Source organism: Lepidochelys olivacea (assembly GCF_965140295.1).
Source record: "Lepidochelys olivacea isolate rLepOli2 genome assembly, chromosome: 2".
Classification (NCBI taxonomy): Eukaryota; Metazoa; Chordata; order Testudines; family Cheloniidae; genus Lepidochelys; species Lepidochelys olivacea.
In genome coordinates, this window is record NC_140412.1 from 258,836,163 (window position 1) to 258,859,435 (window position 23,273).

Consider the following 23,273-nt stretch of genomic DNA (forward strand, 5'->3'; position numbering starts at 1 on the left):
CCTCTCGGGAGGCAGAGCACAAAAGGCTCAACCCAGAAAAGGTGGGGAGCCAATTTTATTTATTATTTTATTTTGTTTTCCCTGTAGTGGAAAAATGGTATGTGCAGTTGGTTGCTTGTCAGATTGGTGTTCCTAAAATTGGGGCTCTACCATATTAAGATCCTCATCAAGCAAATGCTTAAGTGTTTGCATAACTTTATGCACTAATTCCCTTGAAGTCAATGACACTATTCATGGGCATAAGTGTTTGGATTGTTGCCTTGCTCTTCCACACAGTTAGGTGATCGGAATATCTTATGTGCTACACTACCGTTATTTACTTAAGATAAAAATCCACTTTAAGTGGAAAGAAGCTTTCTGACTGAAGAAACGACTTTTAACCTTCAACACCTCCCTGGAGATGGGGCCTTAAATGTTCTCCGGATTGGTCATATTCCTGGGTTATAGTGAATATGCAGTCAAGAGCCTGTAGTACCTTAGAAAGAGAAGGAGGACTAGTGGCATCTTAGAGACTAACCAGTTTATTTGAGCGTGAGCTTTCGTGAGCTACAGCTCACTTCATCGGCTGCATTCAGTGGAAAATACAGTGAGGAGATTTATACACACACAGAACATGAAACAATGGGTGTTATCATACACACTGTAAGGAGAGTGGTCACTTAAGATGAGCGATTACCAGCAGGAGAGCGGTGGGGGGGGAGAAAACCTTTTGTGGTGATAATCAAGGTGGGCCATTTCCAGCAGTTAAGAGGAACATCCGAGGAGCGGTGAGGCGGGGGGGGAAATAAACATGGGGAAAATATTCTTGAATAGAGACTGGGAGTGGATGTGTCATTACACAAGGTAAAACTAAGTTAATTGTATCCAGTTTGCAAATTAATTCCAATTCAGCAATCTTTCGTTGGAGTCTGTTTTTGAAATCTTTTTGTGGAAGAATTGTCACTTTTAGGTCTCTAATCGAGTGACCAGGGAGATTGAAGTGTTCTCCAACTGGTTTATGAATGTTATAATTCTTGACATCTGATTTGTGCCCATTTACTCTTTTACGTAGAGACTGTCCAGTTTGACCAATGTACATGGCAGAGGGACATTGCTGGCACATGATGGCATATATCACATTGGTAGATATGCAGGTGAATGAGCCTCTGATAGTGTGGCTGATGTGATTAGGCCCTATGATGGTGTCCCCTGAATAGATACGTGGACACAGTTGGCAACGGGCTTTGTTGCAAGTATAGGTTCCTGGATTAGTGGTTCTGTTGTGTGGTGTGTGGTTGCTGGTGAGTATTTGCTTCAGGTTGGGGGGCTGTCTGTAGGCAAGGACTGGCCTGTCTCCCAAGATCTGTGAGAGTGGTGGGTCGTCCTTCAGGATAGGTTGTAGATCCTTGATGATGCGTTGGAGAGGTTTTAGTTGGGGGCTGAAGGTGATGGCTAGTGGCGTTCTGTTATTATCTTTGTTGGGCCTGTCCTGTAGCAGGTGACTTCTGGGTCCTCTTCTGGCTCTGTCAATCTGTTTCTTCACTTCAGCAGGTGGGTATTGTAGTTGTAAGAATGCTTGATAGAGATCTTGTAGGTGTTTGTTTCTGTCTGAGGGGTTGGAGCAAATGCAGTTGTATCGCAGAGCTTGGCTATAGATGATGGATCGTGTGGTGTGGTCAGGGTGAAAGCTGGAGGCACGTAGGTAGGAATAGCAGTCAATAGGTTTCTGGTGTAGGGTGGTGTTTATGTCACCATCGCTTATTAGCACCATAGTGTCCAGGAAGTGGATCTCTTGTGTAGACTGGTCCAGGCTACATTTGGGGGCCATTTGGGTCAAAAATTGGGGATTGGTCCTGCTTTGAGCAGGGGGTTGGACTAGATGACCTTCTGAGGTCCCTTCCAACCCTGATATTCTAGGATTCTAGGCTGAGGTTGATGTTGGCATGGAAATTGTTGAAATCATGGTGGAATTCCTCAAGGGCTTCTTTTCCATGGGTCCAGATGTTGGTTAGTCTCTAAGGTGCCACTAGTACTCCTTTTCTTTTTGCGAATACAGACTAACACGGCTGCTACTCTGAAACCTGTAGTACCTTAGTTTTTTCCTGTACAGCAATTCCCGAGTTGCTTAGACCATCAATGAACAAATTTTCAAAGAGGCTTCAGAAACCCTGTATCACAATAGGGTCTCTCATTACCTGATCGCATACCGGTGGTCCTTGTGACATTCCGAGCTACATTCTTCCCACAGTTACATCATTGTAACCTCATTGACCCCTCTTATGGGGTTGAATGAAGGTGAATGACAGCAGAATGTGGCTCGTGAGTCATAAGCAATGACACTAAAGAAGTGTGCTTTGATGGTAACCAGTTTCAGCACAGTATGCAGCAGTCTGCATGACTGGGTTTTTTAAGCTGAAATGTAATACTGCTCCTCCAGTGTGACTGGGTAAATGAGATTAATTGTGCACTGCTGGCTTACATTTAGATGGAAGGTTCTCTATTTATCGAATACTAGATGGACATTTATAACATTCTCTATTGCTGCAGACAAGAGAACTTGCTGCTAGAAAGAATAGGAGGAAGGCCGGAGAATTGCACCAACACCAGGAAGAGGCAGGTCTACTCCCTACTAAGAAGAATGGACAGGCCTGTCACCAGAGCTGATCCAGAGAACAGAAGGATGTGCTCTTTGCTGGGAGTTAAGATCTGGGATGTGGACCCGAGGCTGAAGAGGATTCTAGTGGGAGTGGGAAACAATCTACCGATTGTTCTTCACGTAGGAACAAATGATGCTGTCAGATTGTTGCTGGAATGCATCAAGGGAGACTATGCTAGACTGGGAAAGATGCTTAAAGAAATGGAGGCTCAGGTGATCTTCAGGGGAATTTTACTTGTCCCTAGAGGAGGAGAGCGAAGGCGAGACGAGATTATAATGATCAACAGATGGCTCAGGCAGTGGTGCTATGGGAGGGCTTTGGGATGTTTAACCATGGGAAGGCATTCACAGACAGAAGACTGTTCTCATGGGATGGACTCCAGTTTGGGATGGAGGTTGGCACAGCTGATTAAAAGAGTTCTAAACTAGGAATTTGGGGGAGACCTTTCGGAGATGCTCATGTAATCTCCATGCCTGATTCTAATATGGAGTGGGAGGAAAATCAAGTAAGGGAGGATACAGCAGTGGAGAAAGGAACAACAGAGGGTAGGAGAATGAACTTCAAGAGGAAATTCCCAATACCAATGATGCTAATAGTCAGGTAGGCAACACTGGCAATTGAATGACTGTGCCTATTGGGCGAGGAATCTGTGTGAAGCCAAGCAGAAGCAGCAAAGATGTCTGTACACCAATGCAACAGCCTGGGTAACAAAATGGAGGAAGTAGAACTACTGGTGCAGGAAGTGAAACCAGACATTATAGGGGTAACAGAAACATGGTGGAGTCCTGACTGGAGTATGGGTATTGAAGGGTATAACCTGTGCTGTTCAGGAAGGATGGAAGTAAATGTGATAGAATAGCATTGTATATTGATGAGAGAGACTGCAAAGAAATCAGAAGTGATGGAGTGGATAAAATGGAATCTGTTCGGGTCAAAATCACTTTGGGGAAGAAAGCTAACAGAGGCTCTACTGGGATAGTGCTTGGAGTGTGCTACAGACCCTGAGGGTCCAATCTGGATATGGATAGAGACCTGCTATTGGAGTTCCTCAGGGATTGATCTTGGGACCAATTTTATTTAACATTTTCATTAATGACGTTGGCACAAAAAGTGGGAGTGTGCTAATAATATTTGCAGATGACACAAAGTTGGGAGTTGTCAGTATGGAAGAGAATCAGAATGTCATACAATAAGATCTGGACAATCTTGAAAACTGGAGTAATAGAAATGGAGTGAAATTTAATAGTGCAAAGTGAAAGGTCATGCACTTAGGGACTGACTAACAAGAATGTTTGCTATAAGATGGGGAAGTATTAGTTGGAAGTGACCGTGGAGGAGAAAGACCTGGGGTCTGGTTGATCACATTATGACTATGAGCCGCCAAAGTGATGTCTGAAAAAGGCTAATGTAATCCTAGTATGCATCAGGTGAGGTATTTCCAGCAGAGAGAGGGAAATATTAGTACCTCTACACAAGGCACTGGTGAGACCTCATCTGGAATACTGTGTGCAATTCTGGTGTTTCATGTTTTAGAAAGATTAATTCAAACTGGAACAGGTGTAGAGAAGGGATGCTTGGATGATCTGAGGACTGGAGAACCTACCTTACAAGAGGAGACTTAAGGAACTTAGCTGGTTTAGCTTAACCAAACAAGGGCTGAGGGGAGACATGGCTGCGCTCTCCTATTTATCCCTCTGTTATATTTAGAGAGAGGGAGAGGAGTTATTTAAGTCAAGCGCCTAGGTTGACACAAGATCAAATGACCATCAACAAGTTTAGGCTTGAAATTAACCATTGTAACCATGAGATGAGTGACATTCTGGAACAGCCTTCCAAGAGGAGCAGTGGGGGCAAAACACCTAGGTGGCTTCAAGACTGAGCTTGTTAAATTTATGGAGGGGATGGTATGATGAGGTTGCCTACGATGGCATTTGGCCCAGCAGCGACTGCTAGTAGCAAGTATCCCCAACAGCCAGTGATGGGACACTAGATGGGGAGGGATACTACAGAGAATTCTTTCCCAGGTGTCTGGCTGGTGGGTCTTGCCAACATGCTCAGAGTCTTACTGATCACCATATTTGGGGTCGAGAAGGAATTTCCCCCAGGTTAGATTGGCAGAGACCCTGGAGGGGTTTTGCCTTCCTTTGCAGCATGAGGCCTAGCTCACTTGCAGGTTTAAACTAGTGTAAATGGTGGATTCTCTATAACCTGAGTTCTTTAAATCATGATTTGAGGACTTCAGTAGTTCAGCCAGAGGTTAGGAGTCTATTACAGGAGTGCGTGGGAGAGGTTCTATGGCCTGTGATGTACAGGAGGTCCGACTAGATGGTCACAGTGATCCCTTTAGACATTAAAGTCTGTGAGGTACCATTAACACTTATATAGTGCTTGATATTTTTCAGAGGGGACAGATCCCAGAGGAATGCTTGTATAGCCTACTGCTGAGTGTGTATTGCAGGACCCCCAATCCCCATGCCTGATCCACAACAGATAGGAGTCTGTCACAGCCCTAGCTGGAAAGTCTGGGCTCTTTGGCTCGAGCTGCAGCAGTTTCCAGCTCTGATAATCTCCAGTTCATCCCCCCCTCCACCCCCCCAGTGTGTTGGCCAAGATAGCAGCCATTGTATTTGTTACCCGTGCACTCCCCTCTGCTGTCTACTCTTAGCCTTACTAGGGATTTTGCTGATATAAAAAGTCGCACCCCTAAGTGACATTGCTATACTGGCAAAGGTTTCTAGTATAGACCTGGTCTATGTCTCGGTTCCCCATCTGTAAAACGGGGATAATTCATTTCTCCCACCCTTTGTCTGTTTAGATGGTAGGCCCTTGAGGGTAGGGAGCATCTTTCTCACCATGTGTTCGTGTAATGCTGAGGACAGTGGGTCCCTGACCCCAGCTGGGACTTCTAGGCGGAACCATCAGGCAAATGATAAATAGTGAACGAGCTGCAAAATGAATTGAACCCCTTGATCAGAAATACCACATCTTACAAAGTAGGTCTGTCAAGGTTCCTTCCCCACTCTGAACTCTAGGGTACAGATGTGGGGACCTGCATGAAAACCCCCCAAGCTTACTTTTACCAGCTTAGGTTAAAACTTCCCCAAGGTACAAACTATTTTACCCTTTGCCCTTGGACTTCCACTACCAAACATTTATCTGGGTTTATTGGGAAAACGTTGTTTGGAAACGTCTTCCCCCCCAAAATCCTCCCAACCCTTGCACCCCACTTCCTGGGGAAGGTTTGGTAAAAATCCTCACCAATTTGCATAGGTGACCACAGACCCAAACCCTTGGATCTTAGAACAATGAAAAAAGTATTCAGTTCTTGAAAAGAAACATTTTAATAGAAGATACAGTAAAAAGAATCACCTCTGTAAAATCAGGATGTTAAATACCTTACAGGGTAATTAGATTCAAAACATAGAGAATCCCTCTAGGCAAAACCTTAAGGATACAAAAAGGACACAGACAGGAATATTCATTCTATTCAGCACAACTTAATTTCTCAGCCATTTAAAGAAATCATAATCTAATGCATATCTAGCTAGATTACTTACTAAGTTATAAGACTCCATTCCTGTTCTGTCCCTGGCAAAAGTATCTCACAGACAGACACAGACCCTTTGTTTTTCTCCCTCCTCCCAGCTTTTGAAAGTATCTTGTCTCCTCATTGGTCATTTTGGTTAGGTGCCAGTGAGGTTATCCTAGCTTCTTAACCCTTTACAAGTGAAAGGATTTTTCCTCTGGCCAGGAGGGATTTTAAAAGTGTTTACCCTTCCCTTTATATTTATGACAAGGTCTGACAGGAGCAAGGAGGGAAAGATGAAGGCTGAATTCACTCTAGGAGCAGAGCTAAGGTCGTTCGGGTCTTGTAGCTGTCCATCGGCCTGTTTCCATATATTTGGATTTCTTTTACCTATAACCTTAACTACTCAGCCTGGGTTTCAAATGGCAGGTTTTGATAACTGAAGTGTGTTTGGTCAGGTTTCTTTTCTGTTTTTAATACTCCTCTGTTACTGATCTGCACCATCAGCCTACATGTAACTCTCTTCTTTGTCGGGGAGCGTACACAGGAGTTACGTCCCTGCCTACGTGCCCTGGGGTGGAGTGTAGCCAATGAGAGGGCGTGTGGAATTTACATGGGCTGGGCTAACAGCACTAGTCTTGCAGAAAGCACTGTGGGATATTTGATGACTGCAAATGGTCAGGAGTGTGGTTTTGCATTTTATCCATTAGAGAGCCCGTTAGCAGCATGCTGAGGTGTTGGTTGTCAGGCTGGAGGGAGGTTACTAGTGGAGTTCCTCAGGGGTTGCCATAGTTGGGGTTGAGAAAAAAATTTCCCCTAGGTTAAATTGGCAGACCCTGGGGGTTTTTTTTGCCTTCCTCTGCAGCGTGGGACACGGGTCACTGGCAGGTTTAAACTAGTGTAAATGGTGGATTCTCTGTAACTTGAAGTTTTTGAATCATGATCTGAGGATTTCAGTAACTCAGCCAAAGGTTATGGGCCTATTACAGACAGGGGTGGGTGAGGTTCTGTGGCCTGCAATGTGCAGGGGGGTCAGACTAGATGAACATGATGGTCCCTTCTAGTGTTAAAGTATGAGTCTGTGGTTCAGTAATGACTCAGCAGCTGATATTCTTCTCTTCTGCAGCACCCTGGGTTTTTCCTAGATCTTTGTCCCATCCTGTTTAGCTAGTGAGAGCTGATGAGATCATAGTCTGCATTGCATATAACTCTTCACAAGATCCTATTTTACTTTTGCTTCCTTTCTGTCCTTACTAAATGCAGCTGTTCAAGCCACATCAATGCTTGCATGTTGATGGAAGCAGATCCACGGATCTACCATTAGCTGTGCTTCGTAATGACCTATTAGTGAAGCCAACAATAACAGAACTGTCTAGACTCTAGCCCATCTGAACCCTACTAAGTTATTCCTTTGTCTTGTCTTCATTTTCTGTGTCTCTTCACAGCTGGATCATTTTGGGTGGTCTGTTGTGACCTTCAAACTCTCAATTTCTGCTGTCATTTTTCTCATGCAGAAGCTTACTTATCACATCAGGATTGAAATTTAAAATCTCCTAGTCCCTCTATCTGTTGCACTAGCTGTAGAACTAAAGTGGTATAGCAGGCCTTTGAAGTGTGAACCTGATGCAGGGAGAGAGACATCAAATTGCAGCAATGGCTTTAAATGGATTTCACTTTCTACCTGGTCCTGCAGCGTGCTGAGTATCCTAAACTCCCAGTGGTAATCAGCAGAGGCTGTGGGTGCCCAGCACCTCGCAGGATTCATTTGAGATCTTGCTGATATGGATAGGGAGGTTTGCTTTCTTTAAGAATACAAAACTGCCCCCTTACCCACCCACCCACCCACCCAACAATTCTTGTAGGAAAAAAGACAATAGATTTGGTAGAAAAAGGTATGTAGAAAGATGCCTGATAGTCAGAGATACTGTGCATCTGTAGCACATAGTGAGTCTGATGCAAAGTCCACTGAAGTTAGTGGGTGTCCTTTCCTTTTTCCTCATTGCCTTTAATAGGAGTTTGGATCAGGCCCAGTGAGTTCATTTAGTGTTGCAGGCTCTGAGCGCTTTTGAAAATCAGGCCCATTTCCTTTGAAATTATATCAGACCGTGGCAATTTCAAATGGGAAACCCCCCCCCCCGTCCCTGATGTGTTTTTAAAAGTCTCCAATGTGTGTTAGCGATTCAGTAATAAAAAGGAACAGGGCACGGGGACAGTCAACTAAATTCAGCAGAAATGCTTAAAAGGAGTTGATGATGAATGTGATATGAAAGGGGCAGGGTGGTGTGGGAAGGAGGAACTGGAGACAAAGGCAACAGATAATACAAAACAAAACATACTTAGGCACAGATCCACAAGGGTATTTAGGCTTCTGAAGTCCATTGAAATAAGTGGAAGTTAGGAGCCTAAATACCTTTTTTTTTCTTTTCCTGTGTTGTTGTTGCTGTCATAACCACCTTCTCTGGTCCCTGATCCTGTGTGAGCAGGGAAGCCTATGTTACACATGTTCTGTGGATAAGTAGTGGACTCAGCTCCTCCGGGAATTCATCCTAGTACATTTCACCAATGCTGAATTAACTGGTGCAGAGAACAAAAGGAGTGGAGGTGTAAGGGGATTTAGGGGACTGATTCCTTTCACCAGCTGTGAAGGGAAAGCCAGCTTTGAGAGCATCTGGGTACCTCCTAGTACTTCCTTTGCAGTGTGTAACTTGCAGTTGTTTTGCTCTGGATCTGTGATGGAACAGGGAGGTATGTTTGCCATGAAGTCTTTGCTGCTTGTTCGTAAGCCTGCAGCGTACGAGCAAAGAACTTGATCTTGCAAGTCCCCTGCGTGCATGGGCTTTCCGTTGCTTCCATTGGGTTTTCTGCCCATGGAGGGCTCACCAGCGTACACCCCAAAATTTTTGTTTTTAACGCAGCCAAGTAAAGAACAGCAAAGGATGACTCATCTTTAGCAGAAGACTCTTGGGAGTAGCATTTGGTTTTGATTATCCAATAGGTTCCACTCCTTGTTTGACTCTTGATCGAACTAGCTGAGCTGGCTGCTCATTTCCATGAAACAAAGTTCCCCGCCCTTCAGTCTGCTCAGAGATCCCAGGAGCTGCAATTAGGACAGGCCTGAGAGTTAGTCTGGGCAATGTCAACCCTACGCAAGAACTTTGTAAACAGGTCTGTGAAAGGACAGTTTTGCAACCGGTGATGTAAATGCTGCATCTGTGCTGGTTGCAGCTGAAATCCTGATGCTTGGAGTGTTTGCTATTAAGCTGGGTGATCGAGAGTCGACGTCTATCTATGTTTTAACCTCTGAAGCTACTCTTGATGCTGAGAAATGCACAGGCTTTTCGAGGAAGTAATTTACGTCTATTTTCATCTGCAGAGTTTAGAAAGGGGTTCCTGAAATGCAAATGTTTCAGGTTTGAGTGGAGGAAGAGGGCTTTTCACACTCATAACAAAAAGAAAGTCATCTTTATAGGGCTTCGCTGGCTCATCTTGTAGCAATAGTGAGATTTGTATCATGCTTTTGTATCGTGCTTAATGCAGCTGCTAATACTTTGCAATTGTTTATGGCTTTTCATTTAAGAATCTCAAAGTGCTTTCCAAGATGGGTATTATTTACCTCTTCAATAGATGGAGACATCAAGTTATAGAGAGTTTAAGGCCTAAATGTTTCAAGTGTCTACTAATTTTGGTGTCTCCTTTTCCAGGAGCCCAACTTGAGACCACTAGGCCCGGACTTGTTAGATTGCTTAACGCCTGCTTTGCATGTTGATGTCAGTCAGAACTTCGGGGGGCCGGGCACTTCTGAAAATCAGCTGATTCAAGTTGGACACCCAAAACTATCAGAGGCTTTTAGCATAAGTGACTTGACCAACATCACAAAGCAAGGCATTGGCAGAGTCAGCAGCAGAACCAGGATCTCCTGATTCCTGCTCTAACCACTGGACAATGCTGCTGGAGGAACGTTCCATTTGAGGAATGCTCTGTTGCTGTGAGCCATGTGGGGCTCGGTCTGGTAGACTAATGATTAGCTCTCTGTGTGGTTGTGCTGTAGAGTCTAGGGCTGCTGGAACTTCTGCTGTCCCTTTTCTGGGGTTGCAGAAAGATACGGTTCCATGCAGAGCCTGTCAGGAGATGGGGAGACTTGTGCAGAATTGCCTCTGGAGCTGTGTAGGGCTGGACTGTGAAACAGTAGGCAGTCACCACTCACCCCTGTGGTCACGGTGGGTCAGGACAGCGCAGTGACACTTCAAGCAGGAACAGCAGCAGAAGTGACCTGCCCTCGTGCTGCTCTGGATTTTTTTTAGGTTTAATGTAAAAGGAAGTATTTGGAGTATGTGACCATATTGCTGCTCATTTTGGGAGCGGGGTCTGATCCAAGTGTAATCAAACCACTGACGTGATCCAATCTGGCTTGCAAATCAGCCATCAGTTTAGTGGAAAGGCAGCATAGTGAAGCCATTTTTTATGTATTAATGGGAGGGGGCTCAAGATATGAGTTATCCATGACTCCATTACCCCGAGCAAAATCGCGACATGTGCCAAGGAAACCCTCACTTCCCCCAAGCTTTGCTGTTGTCACTAGGATTTTAGCCAATAAAGTGGAGAACTTCAGGGATTTCATCTCTCCTCTTCATTATGGGTAGCCGTCTTCCTTCTATGACCTCATCTCATCTTTCGTGCACCACAACTGTATCATCCTAAATGTCGTGTTGATGGCTCTAATTGGCTTGGTATTGTCCATTACCCTCCAGCCAGCAGAGTTCTGTTTTGTTGTTAGTTTGTTTAACTTGTGTCTGGATTTGCTGGCATTCCAAATTAAATTCCATGGCTTGTGTCCAGAAACCTATTTGGGGTCAGGGGAAACCAGTGCAAGTGTCCAGGTTGCCAGTGAACGCTACAGATGTTCAGTTGTTTCTCAGCCTCTTTGCATTTTGCATGGTTGGTCAGCTCCAGCTTCCTTCCAGTTAGTTGCCTTGCAAGCTTTTTTTGGTTTACCGTCCCTGAAGACCACTGGGGTCAGTGCTTACAGTGTGCACGGAGGGAGGGGGTTTCAAATTTAAAATTAGAACTCGAGGCAGGTAGTTGAGGGGTGCACTTTCAGCACTGCCTTACCAATGATGCTGACCCAGATTATACTATAACCCCTCATTTTTTTTTCAAACCACTTTAATGGTGGATTCTCTGTAACTTGAAGTCTTTAAACCATGATTTGAGGACTTCAGTAACTCTGCCAGAGGTTAGGGGTCTGTTACAGGAGTGGGTGAGAGAGGTACTGTAGCCGGCACTGTGCAGGAGGTCAGACTAGATGATCAGGATGGTCCTTTTTGACCTTAAAGTCTGAGAGTCTAAACCCTGACTGGGATTGTGGTAACTACTCATTTGGGAACAAAACTGAAGCCCTGATCCTGATCAGGCTAATGGGGGCTGCGGGAAGCGGCGGTCAACACATCCCTCAGCCCACGCCGCCATTGGCCTGGGACGGCAAACCGCGGCCAGTGGGAGCTGCTATCGGCCGAATCTGCAGACTCTGCAGGTAAACAAACCGTCCCGGCCCATCAGTGGATTTCCCTGATGGGCCGCGTGCCAAAGGTTGCCGATCCCTGTCCTAGGCTAACACCTTAAGCACTGGACTGGCCTTTCTCTGATTGGTTTTACACTGGTGTTATTCCATGAACTTCATTGGAGTTCTGGGTTTACCCTGGTGTAACTGAAAACAGAAACTAGCCTTTTGTGTAGTGCATTAATTCCAGGCTTACTCTGATTTAGGAAACTGCAATTGGTTTGCGGTGGGAGAGGGAAGAAAATAATCACTCTTGGCAGAAAAACAACCACAAAGTCTCTCTCAATTCCCTGCTAGTTCCATTTGTGCACAGTCACATACAGAAAGTGGTCTGCCCAAGGAGTAAAGGGTTAGATAAATTGCTGCTGTGGTTATAGACGGAGAGGTGGATCCACGCAGGTGCCTGCACCCAGGTTTTTCTAAAGACTTGGTGCCTTTTGGGTGGCGAATTTTCAGATTTTAATTAGTGCTAAATATGGCCCTCATCCTCAGCACTTAAGCAGGTGTGGGTCCTATGGGGGCAGATCCTCAGCTGCTGTAAAATTATTGTCGTTCCATTGAAGTCAAAGGTAGCGTTAAGCACGTGCTTAAATGCTTTGCTGGATTGGCCCCTGAGTGTCTGGAGTAGGCACTTCCTTCTTAGAGGAACTACACCAGCCTGATCCAAAACCCATTGAGTTCGATGAGAGTCTTTCAGATGATTGTGGCCCAGACTCCTTGCAGACTGTTGAAGTGTACTCGCTCTGAGTAAACCCCACAGTCGATGGTGCACTTGGTCTGCTCCTCATCAGCTCACCACACTACTTCGCTCTTCACCTCTGTGTTGCAAGAAGCATTCTAGATTTTTGTTCCAAAATCCACTTGTTCCTCACAGGAGGAAGAGCAATAAGGAAATGGCTTGCACGTGGGAGCAGCACAGCGTTGCTTTTTGACTTGCTGGCTGCTGTATGAGTCATTTCAGAACTTCTTAAATGTTAGGCTGTTCCTGTTTGTTGGTGTATTTTGCGCTGTGGCAAGCTTCCCTAAAACAGCCTTGCCAACGTGCGTCAATCCTGATCTGCAGCAACGTCTTACAGGCCTCTTCGGAGCAGACGCGGTTGATAGTGCTGACACTTGCATGGTTCTGTGATATGAACAAATGTCCTTTGGAGCTTAGGAAGAGACAGGTCTTCTCTTGGAACTGCAGATGCATTTACAGCGCTGTCTCCACTGGTGGAAGGTTCGTAGTGCATTTTGTGTTCTCCTAGGGTAACTCGCTGGGGAGGGTGTATTACATGGTTCAACTCTGTGCTCCATTCACAGAGAATATGTGTCCGTTACAGCCCTCAGCTAGAGAGCCGTGGCTCTTTAGTTCGTGTTTCTAGGTCTGGAGGACTCTGGTTCAGTCCCTGATGTGTCAGCCAAGAGGGCAGCCACCATCACACTAGCAAAAATTGGACTCCACCATTCCACATTTAAGCCCTGTTTGTCTGTGGTGGTGGTTGTTATTATTGCCCACAGTGCACATTAGCAGGTTTGTAGTAGGGCTGGTTGAAATATGTTGAATGAAACTTCTTGTTTTTGTTGGGGGAAAAGGTGATTTTTTGTTTGCTTGTTTTTAAGAAATCGGAGGGTTTTTGTGAAAAATACCTGGTATTTTTTTTTCAAAATTTTCTGTTTATTTTTTTAATGAATCTGGAAAACTAGTCATCCTTTTTTGTTGTAAAAAATAAAAATCATGAAAAGTCCTTTTCATTCTAAAGGTTTAGAAAAGAACAATTTTTCAGTGACTTGAAATTTTATTTTGAAAATTTCAGTTTTCACTCGTGCCCCCCCCCCAGTAATTTCTCCAACCACCCCACTTCCCTTTTTCAATGGCAACACAGAAGAAGGGTGTGTAGGGGGTTAAAAATGAATTTTTAATATAATCTGAATAGGTATTTCTTTTCTAAACCTACAGAATGAAAATCATGGAATTTTTCCTTCCCATTTTTGACTGCTCTGTTGAGGAGGCATGGCCGCCGCAGAGGTTAGGACATACTGCATGTTTAGAAGAATCCCTCCAGACCCTTCCTGTTGCAGGATTGCTCATCATAAAATCCAGCCCCACACAGTGTTCGGGAGAGGAGCCGGTGCTGGTTTTGAGCTTAGTCCCCAAATCCCACTGGATTCAATGAAAAGATTCCCAGGGTCTTAGTAGTGTTTGGACCAGCAACTACATGATTTCACGCTGTTTTCTGTGTGCCCATTTCTTGCCTCTTTCTTCTCAGCACTGCAGATAATGTCTCAGTATTTTCTCATAGCGTTAGGGTGCTGCGTGCTGGACCTTTCACACCTTCACAGTTGAGTGGGTTTCTTAGTACGATTTCTTTCTTGCTTGCAGTGTTTGACTCTTGTTGGGGGAGTTTGGAGGTTTGTTGGAGGCACTTGCTTATTCTAAAGAGCTTTCCAAGAACCTACCTTCATCCAGTCTCTCTGGTTTTAATAGCTGGAATTTTGCCAGTGGAGGAACCTGTGGCCGGATTCGGGGGATATGATAATAGGTTTAAGCACTTAAAAAAGGATAAGGGTGGTTTCAGACTAAACAGGGCTTGGAGCCACCAAAATCCCCTCCCCTCCATCTGCCCCAGACAAGCCGTTTATTTCCCCCGTCCTCAGTGGATTCCGTGGACTTTCGCTTCCAGGCTACCTGGATAGAACTCTGGTTGCCCAGTGACTCTAGCTCCCCTCCAGCCACCAGTCGTGGACCCTAAAGAATCCTGCCTTAAAACATCTCTGAAAAGAAATTAGGACACATGCATGTGTGTGTGATGGGGAGTAAGAGTCTGGTCCAAACCACTGATGCCGACAGAGACTCCCACTGAACTCAGTGAGCTTTGGATCAGGCTCGAAAGGCTAATATTTTGAGGCAGTTTGCCCTCTGCACAGAGTTAAGTGGGAACACCCTATGAAAAACAGGGAGAAGGGAATCCTCCTCCATGCTGGGGAGCTAAGGGGAGAAGCCTGTGCTGTACAATACTCAGCTTGAAAAAGAGCATCAGTGCTGTGAATGCTTTGCATTTCTATCCTCCGCTCCACCGTGTACACAACGGTGCTTCAGGGTAGAAGTTCCTCCTCATGCTACACTCATCCTCTTCTTTTGCAGATGAAGAGGAAGCGCTTAACTCTATTATGAAGGATCTGGCCGCATTGGGCAAATGCGGGGGACTGCTGGACAGCAACAGGAACAAAACCAGCATTCACTCCAACAAACAGGTGAGCTACCTCCGGAATCCCATCTGCATGGCTGGCTCAGTCAGAGTTCTGGAGTTCCACATAGAAATCTGGGCCTTGCTTCAGTCACTGCATGGAGAAATGTGATATTCATTCAGGTGCCATAGGAAGGCATAGCTCTCTATGGACAGTTAAAGAGAAAACAGGCTCCCTGCTTCAGAATTTGTGCCGTCTAATGCAATAACTGGCAACTCCCACCAGAACAGGAAGGTAAGAGCTGTGGGCCTGATTCTCAGAGGTGCTGAGTACCTGCACATACAGTTAATGGTAGTAGTGGGTGCTCAGCACCTCTGAAAATCAAATCACTTTACCTAGGTGCCAACAATCAACGAATGCATTAGATGTTAAACCAGTGATCTAAGTACCTGGTACATCATAAAACTGTGTGCTGTTTAAAACAATAACTCTTCACTGAGAAGTTGAGCGCAGCTGAATTCAGTCTGCAGCTCTTAGGTGATAGGATACTCTGTCTTGTTAAAATTGGGCAGGGTTATTGCAATTCTGTTTCAAAAAGAAGGTAAATATGAGGCCTAATTCTAAAGCTCCCGTGGACTTTCAGGGCAGGCATATATTGATTAATTTTACTTATTAATAATATTTGTATTACTGTAGAGCTTAGGAGCCCAAGTCATGGACCAGGACCCTATTGTGCTAGGCACTGTACAAATAAAGAGCCAAGAGATGGTCCCTGCCCCACAAGATTCTCTTATTTGTGATATGAGAGTGTGGAGTGAGCCAGTGCTATACAGACACATGGTAGGAGTCATTGCCTGCCCCAAGGAGCTCTCAGAGTAAACAGGCAGGACCGACTAAGAGTAGGAGAAAGGAATGTTAGCCCCATTTTACAGAAGTGGAAACTAAGGCACAGAGATTAAGTAATCTTTTTCTCCCAAGGTCTCGCTCACATACTGTGGCATAGCTAGAAATTGGGCCTAGATCACATGCGTCCTAGCCAAACGCATTAACCACAAGACCAATCTTCCATCCCTTTGTTAATATTGTGTTGAATAAAACGGTTGCTTACCAGGTTACGATGCTGTAATTCTGAAAAGATGAACCAGTCAAGTAAGTTGAGTTTAGGATATCAGCTAGCTGTGCCATGTGTCATAGACATGTTCTACCTCAGATATTTTTTTAAGGGCTGAAATAAAAGCACGGGAGTGACAGATATTCAGCACCCTTTTAGAAGAAAAGGCCATTTTTATATGGGTGCTTGAAGATGGATGTAGGTATCTAAGTTTAGGCTCCTAATTCTAAGGTCGATCTAATGCTATTTGTTCTGTATGCAGAATATACAGCAGAGATTTCTCAAACTGCAGTATGGACAAGAGAGGAAATTTTTTTGCACTCAATTTATACAATTGTCAAAAGAAATGGACAGCCATGGAAGAAATACTTCAGAAAATCCACACGGTTGTCCATTTCTTCTAGTGCTGTGACCAGGCAGTAGGTTGGCATGTAATTAATTTCATGCTGATTGAGTGGCGATCAAGTAAGGAGAGAAAAAATCATCATTTACAATTTTCATGCGTGTTTTCATGACGTTGGTACCTATACAAATGTTTGTGAATTCATTAGAGAAAAATCCTTTCCAGTAGTCCCTCTAGAGTTTGAAACAGACATACACATGTGCATCTGCGTATATCTATAAAGTGCAGCCTGGGTGTAACAGCTGTCCAAGTGAATCACTGAAGTTGTTCAGCTTGTATTGAAGAGTCCAAGATGTTTACAAAAGTGACCGGGAAACTCAGAGTTGGGTCCCTACAGCTGCAATAGAATCAAATGATCCAGCACAGGTCAGGATGGCTTGGAGTTGAACATTTTACGCACGATGATGGGTGGAGAGCATAGCAAACCATGCTGGGACGTGAGCCTAGATTCAGAGGATTTTTCTTAAGTAACGTATTTCTTCTACAAAGGCAGAAAATTCTCAGCTGTCTTTGAGGCTGTGGACATACACAGTGTATACAAGTGTATAGTAAAAAGAAAAGGAGTACTTGTGGCACCTTAGAGACTAACCAATTTATTTGAGCATGAGCTTTCGTGAGCTACAGCTCACTTCATCAGATGCATACCGTGGAAACTGCAGCAGACATTATATACACACAGAGATCATGAAACAATACCTCCTCCCACCCCACTGTCCTGCTGGTAATAGCTTATCTAAAGTGATCATCAAGTTGGGCCATTTCCAGCACAAATCCAGGTTTTCTCACCCTCCACCCCACCACACACAAACTCACTCTCCTGCTGGTAATAGCCCATCCAAAGTGACAACTCTCTTCACAATGTGCATGATAATCAAGGTGGGCCATTTCCTGCACAAATCCAGGTTCTCTCATCCCCCTCCAAAAACCACACACACAAACTCACTCTCCTGCTGGTAATAGCTCATCCAAAGTGACCACTCTCCCTACAGTGTGCATGATAATCAAGGTGGGCCATGTCCAGCACAAATCCAGGCTCTCTCACCCCCCCCCCTTTTTTTTTTCCTCCCGGGGACACACACACACACACACACAAACTCACTCTCCTGCTGGCAGTAGCTCATCCAAACTGACCACTCTCCAAGTTTAAATCCAAGTTTAACCAGAACGTCTGAGGGTGGGGGGGTAGGAAAAAACAAGGGGAAATAGGTTACCTTGCATAATGACTTCACAGACAAGAAGGTCGCTATCTTAAAACAAAAAAACTTCAAATCCAGACTCCAGCGAGAAACTGCTGAATTGGAATTCATTTGCAAATTGGATACTATTAATTTAGGCTTAAATAGAGACTGGGAGTGGCTAAGTCATTATGCAAGGTAGCCTATTTCCCCTTGTTTTTTCCTACCCCCCACCCCCAAGACGTTCTGGTTAAACTTGGATTTAAACTTGGAGAGTGGTCAGTTTGGATGAGCTGTTGCCAGCAGGAGAGTGAGTTTGTGTGTGTATGGGGATGGGGGGGTGAGAAAACCTGGATTTGTGCTGGAAATGGCCCAACTTGATGATCACTTTAGATAAGCTATTACCAGCAGGACAGTGGGGGGGAGGAGGTATTGTTCCATGATCTCTGTGTGTATATAATGTCTGCTGCAGTTTCCACAGTATGCATCCGATGAAGTGAACTATAGCTCACGAAAGCTCATGCTCAAATAAATTGGTTAGTCTCTAAGGTGCCACAAATACTCCTTTTCTTTTTGCGAATACAAACTAACATGGCTGTTACTCTGAAAAGTGTATAGTAGTATTCGCCCAGTTGAAAGCAAGGAGAATACCAGTAGTCGGTGGGTGAATACTGAAAAACAGAAGTTATACAACAGAGCGAGAATCTTTCACGTGTGCTTGTATATATGCACACACACACCCTACCTTAATTTATAACGCAGTCTGCTTATATCAGGTGTGGGCAAAATTTTTGGCCCAAGGGCCACATCTGGGTATGGAAATTGTATGGTGGGCCATGAATGCTCATGAAATTGGGAGTTGGGGTGCGGGAGGGATTAGGGCTCTGGGGCTGGGCCAGAAATTAGGAGTTCAGGGTGTGGGAAGGGGCAGGAGGGTTGGGGTGCGTGGGGGGGGGTGAGGACTCTGGGATGGGGCTGAGGATGAGGGTTTGGGGTTGCAGGAGGGTGCTCTGGATTGGGACCAAGGGGCTCAGAGGGCAGGAGGGGGATCAGGGCTAGGGCAGGGGGTTGGGGCAAAGGAGGGGGTCAGGGGCGCAGACTCCAGGCAGCGCTTACCTCAAGCATCTCCCGGAAGCAGCGGCATGTCTCATCTCCGGCTCCTACGCATAGGAGCAGCCAGGGGGCTCTGCACGCTGCCCCGTCTACAGGCACCAGCCCTGCAGTTCCTATTGACTGCAGTTTCTAGCTAATGGGAGCTGAGTGGGTGGTGCTTGGGGCAGGGGCAGCTTGCTGAGCCCCCTGGCTGCCCCTATGCCTAGGAGCCAGAGTGGGACATGCCGCTGCTTCCAGGAGCCACGTGGAGCTGGGCAAACCCCAGCCCCCGCTCTCCAGCGGGAGCTTGAGGGCTAGATTAAAACATCCAAAGGGCCAGATGTTGCCCCCGGGCCGTAGTTTGCCCACCCCTGGTTTATACTGTATCATTCTCTGATATCTGCCCTCTTTCCTGAAACCTTATTATGGCAGGATCCGTGTTTTCTTTCTTTGAGTATTGCACTAATTCTTGGAAAAGCTTCCTGGAATCATTTGGACCAGCCCACCAATTGTGTCCCATGTGATTTTTAGCTGTCATGATGACAAACCAGAGACATGTGCTAAGTGGTATGGCCACTTAGAACCTTGTGCTTCTGAGTGGTCAGATGGTCAGCACTCCCTTCTCTTCACACTCCTCTGGCTGAGAACTTCACACCAACTGAGCCCAGCCCCACAAGATGAAGGGCATTGGAGCCCTGAATTATTGCTTCAGTTACTGGACTAGTTGGAACACGTCAGGTTTCTGTACCGGCAAAACTTAGTTTGTGAAGCACAGAATGGCAAGCCATGTGGATAAATTCTGATGGGCAGGGGGCAAAAATTTGAAAACAAACATTTTGGCCGAAAACCAAAATATTTCGATTTGGGTGTGCTGCTGCAGGGCCTTATGGGCATTGTAGTTCTGGTGCCTCAGGTCTCTGTTTTCCTCTATGAGCGAGGCTTACTGGCCAGATTTCAGAGTGGCAGCCGTGTCAGTCTGTATTCGCAAAAAGAAAAGGAGGACTTGTGGCACCTTAGAGACTAACCAATTTATTTGAGCATAAGCTTTCGTGAGCTACAGCTCACTTCATCGGATGCATACTGTGGAAAGTGTAGAAGATCTTTTTATATACACACAAAGCATGAAAAAATACCTCCTCCCACCCCACTCTCCTGCTGGTAATAGCTTATCTAAAGTGATCACTCTCCTTACAATGTGTATGATAATCAAGGTGGGCCATTTCCAGCACAAATCCAGGGTTTAACAAGAACGTCTGGGGGTGGAGGGTAGGAAAAAACAAAGGGAAATAGGTTACCTTGCATAATGACTTAGCCACTCCCAGTCTCTATTCAAGCCTAAATTAATTGTATCCAATTTGCAAATGAATTCCAATTCAACAGTTTCTCTCTGGAGTCTGGATTTGAAGTTTTTTTGTTGTAATATAGCAACTTTCATGTCTGTAATCGCGTGACCAGAGAGATTGAAATGTTCTCCGACTGGTTTATGAATGTTATAATTCTTGACATCTGATTTGTGTCCATTTATTTTATGTAGAGACTGTCCAGTTTGACCAATGTACATGGTAGAGGGGCATTGCTGGCACATGATGGCATATATCACATTGGTGGATGTGCAGGTGAACGAGCCTCTGATAGTGTGGCTGATGTTATTAGGCCCTGTGATGGTGTCCCCTGAATAGATATGTGGGCACAGTTGGCAACGGGCTTTGTTGCAAGGATAAGTTCCTGGGTTAGTGGTTCTGTTGTGTGGTGTGTGGTTGCTGGTGAGTATTTGCTTCAGGATGGGGGGCTGTCTGTAGGCAAGGACTGGCCTGTCTCCCAAGATTTGTGAGAGTTGGGTCATCCTTCAGGATAGGTTGTAGATCCTTAATAATGCGTTGGAGGGGTTTTAGTTGGGGGCTGAAGGTGACGGCTAGTGGCGTTCTGTTATTATCTTTGTTAGGCCTGTCCTGTAGTAGGTGACTTCTGGGAACTCTTCTGGCTCTATCAATCTGTTTCTTCACTTCCGCAGGTGGGTATTGTAGTTGTAAGAATGCTTGACAGAGATCTTGTAGGTGTTTGTCTCTGTCTGAGGGGTTGGAGCAAATGCTGTTGTATCGCAGAGCTTGGCTATAGATGATGGATCGTGTGGTGTGGTCAGGGTGAAAGCTGGAGGCATGTAGGTAGGAATAGCGGTCAGTAGGTTTCCAGTATAGGGTGTTGTTTATGTGACCGTCATTTATTAGCACTGTAGTGTCCAGGAAGTGGATCTCTTGTGTGGACTGGACCAGGCTGAGGTTGACGGTGGGATGGAAATTGTTGAAATCATGGTGGAATTCCTCAAGGGCTTCTTTTCCATGGGTCCAGATGATAAGGATGTCATCAATATAGCGCAAGTAGAGTAGGGGCGTTAGGGGACGAGAGCTGAGGAAGCGTTGTTCTAAGTCAGCCATAAAAATGTTGGCATACTGTGGGGCCATGCGGGTACCCATAGCAGTGCCGCTGATCTGAAGGTATACATTGTCCCCAAATGCCATCATGTGCCAGCAATGCCCCTCTGCCATGTACATTAGTCAAACTGGACAGTCTCTACGTAAAAGAATAAATGGACACAAATCAGATGTCAAGAATTATAACATTCATAAACCAGTTGGAGAACACTTCAATCTCTCTGGTCACGCGATTACAGACATGAAAGTTGCTATATTACAACAAAAAAACTTCAAATCCAGACTCCAGAGAGAAACTGTTGAATTGGAATTCATTTGCAAATTGGATACAATTAACTTAGGCTTGAATAGAGACTGGGAGTGGCTAAATCATTATGCAAGGTAACCTATTTCCCCTTGTTTTTTCCTACCCCTCCACCCCCAGACGTTCTTGTTAAACCCTGGATTTGTGCTGGAAATGGCCCACCTTGATTATCATGCATATTGTAAGGAGAGGTTTCAGAGTAGCAGCCGTGTTAGTCTGTATTCGCAAAAAGAAAAGGAGGACTTGTGGCACCTTAGAGACTAACCAATTTATTAGAGCATAAGCTTTCGTGAGCTACAGCTCACGAAAGCTTATACTCTAATAAATTGGTTAGTCTCTAAGGTGCCACAAGTACTCCTTTTCTTATTGTAAGGAGAGTGATCACTTTAGATAAGCTATTACCAGCAGGAGAGTGGGGTGGGAGGAGGTATTTTTTCATGCTTTGTGTGTATATATAAAGTCTGCTGCAGTTTCCACGGCATGCATCCGATGAAGTGAGCTGTAGCTCACGAAAGCTTATGCTCAAATAAATTGGTTAGTCTCTAAGGTGCCACAAGTACTCCTTTTCTTTTTACTGGCCAGACTACATCTCCCATAATGCACTGGCTTCTCTCACCAAAAGGGAGACTGTGGTGCATCGTGAGAAACAGTCCACGGTCGTCATCTAGCAAGGGAACCTGACCTAGAGCGGAGAATGGGGACATCCGGCAACTGAACTGCACAAGGCGCTCTATAGCAGCACATCCAGATATAAATGTTTCCATTTCGAGTGTGTTTGTTGTTTTTTAAGTCAGATTTTCCATGGAAAGTAAACATTTTTTAACTAATTTTATTTAGTCAGCAACACATTGTTCCATTTAAAACCAACAGTTTGAGTGAAAAACTTTCACCTTTTTCTGTGTCTTTCGCAAGGCAGGAGTGCTTTGTTTGTGGAAGAAACATGACAGGAAAGGATGCTATAACGTTTGTACACCCCTCCCCCCACACACACCCATTCCACAGGGCTCTCTTGACACCTTTCATCCCAGTTCCTCTGACATTAGCTAAACTCATTCCATAGCTGACATTAGCTTAATTCCAGAACCTGCCTGATATAATGACTATTAAGATTGTGCAAAAATGGAAAGTCATGTGTGCCAGTAAGTGCATGTGCATTTTCATGTGCGCAACACAAAATTTCATCTTTAAAATACTCAGATTTTTGTTCCAGAGCCTTTCACAGGGAGAAATTTTCTGGAGACCAAATGTTCATAGATTGCTGGTTTTCCCATCAAACCACGTGAAATGTGCTGGCTTTTTTACATGTTTCTATGTGAATATGTATCTTGGTGCAGCACTAAATTTTGAATTTCAAATGCTGTGCTGATGGGATGATAAGCTATAAATAGCTCTTATCCTTTCCAGCTATAGAGCTCATTATCCCTATTTTTCAGATGAGGAAACTGAGGCATGTGAATGGGAAGTGGCTTGCCCAAGGTCATCCACAAGCAGCAGAGCTGGGAATTGAACCCAGGTCTCTTGAGACCTAATTCAGTGCTTTTATCCACTAGGTTGCACTACCGCATTGGTTTATAGGAGAAGTAAGGTAAAGACATTTTGAGAGAAGAAGAAACATAAGGAGGCAAGGGATAGGGAACATAAAATTAAAAAAGATATTTTGGAAAGGATACAGACCAGGGGTGGGCAAACTTTTTGGGCCGAGGGCCACATCTGGGTGGGGAATTTGTATGCAGGGCCAGGGCAGAGGGTTCGGGTGTAGGAGGGAGTGCGGTGTAGGGCGGGTGTGGTGTGCAGGAATGGGCTCAGGGCAAGGGATTGGGGCAGAGGAAGGCTGCGGGTTGAATGAGGGGGCTCAGGGAAGGGGGTTGGGGG

The 23,273-nt window shown here is 45.1% G+C and overlaps 1 protein-coding gene across 3 annotated transcripts in view; it reads left to right on the forward strand.

The window, feature by feature from the left end:
• LOC311517250 (mitogen-activated protein kinase kinase kinase 3-like) overlaps window positions 1–23,273 on the forward strand; it is a 122,031-nt gene that overhangs the window by 38,654 nt on the left and 60,104 nt on the right. For all 3 annotated transcript variants that reach the window (XM_084621955.1, XM_084621956.1, XM_084621957.1), the window contains exon 3: window positions 14,844–14,953. In XM_084621955.1, coding sequence (XP_084478081.1) covers window positions 14,844–14,953 — 110 coding nt within the window. The remainder of the gene's footprint in view (window positions 1–14,843; window positions 14,954–23,273) is intronic.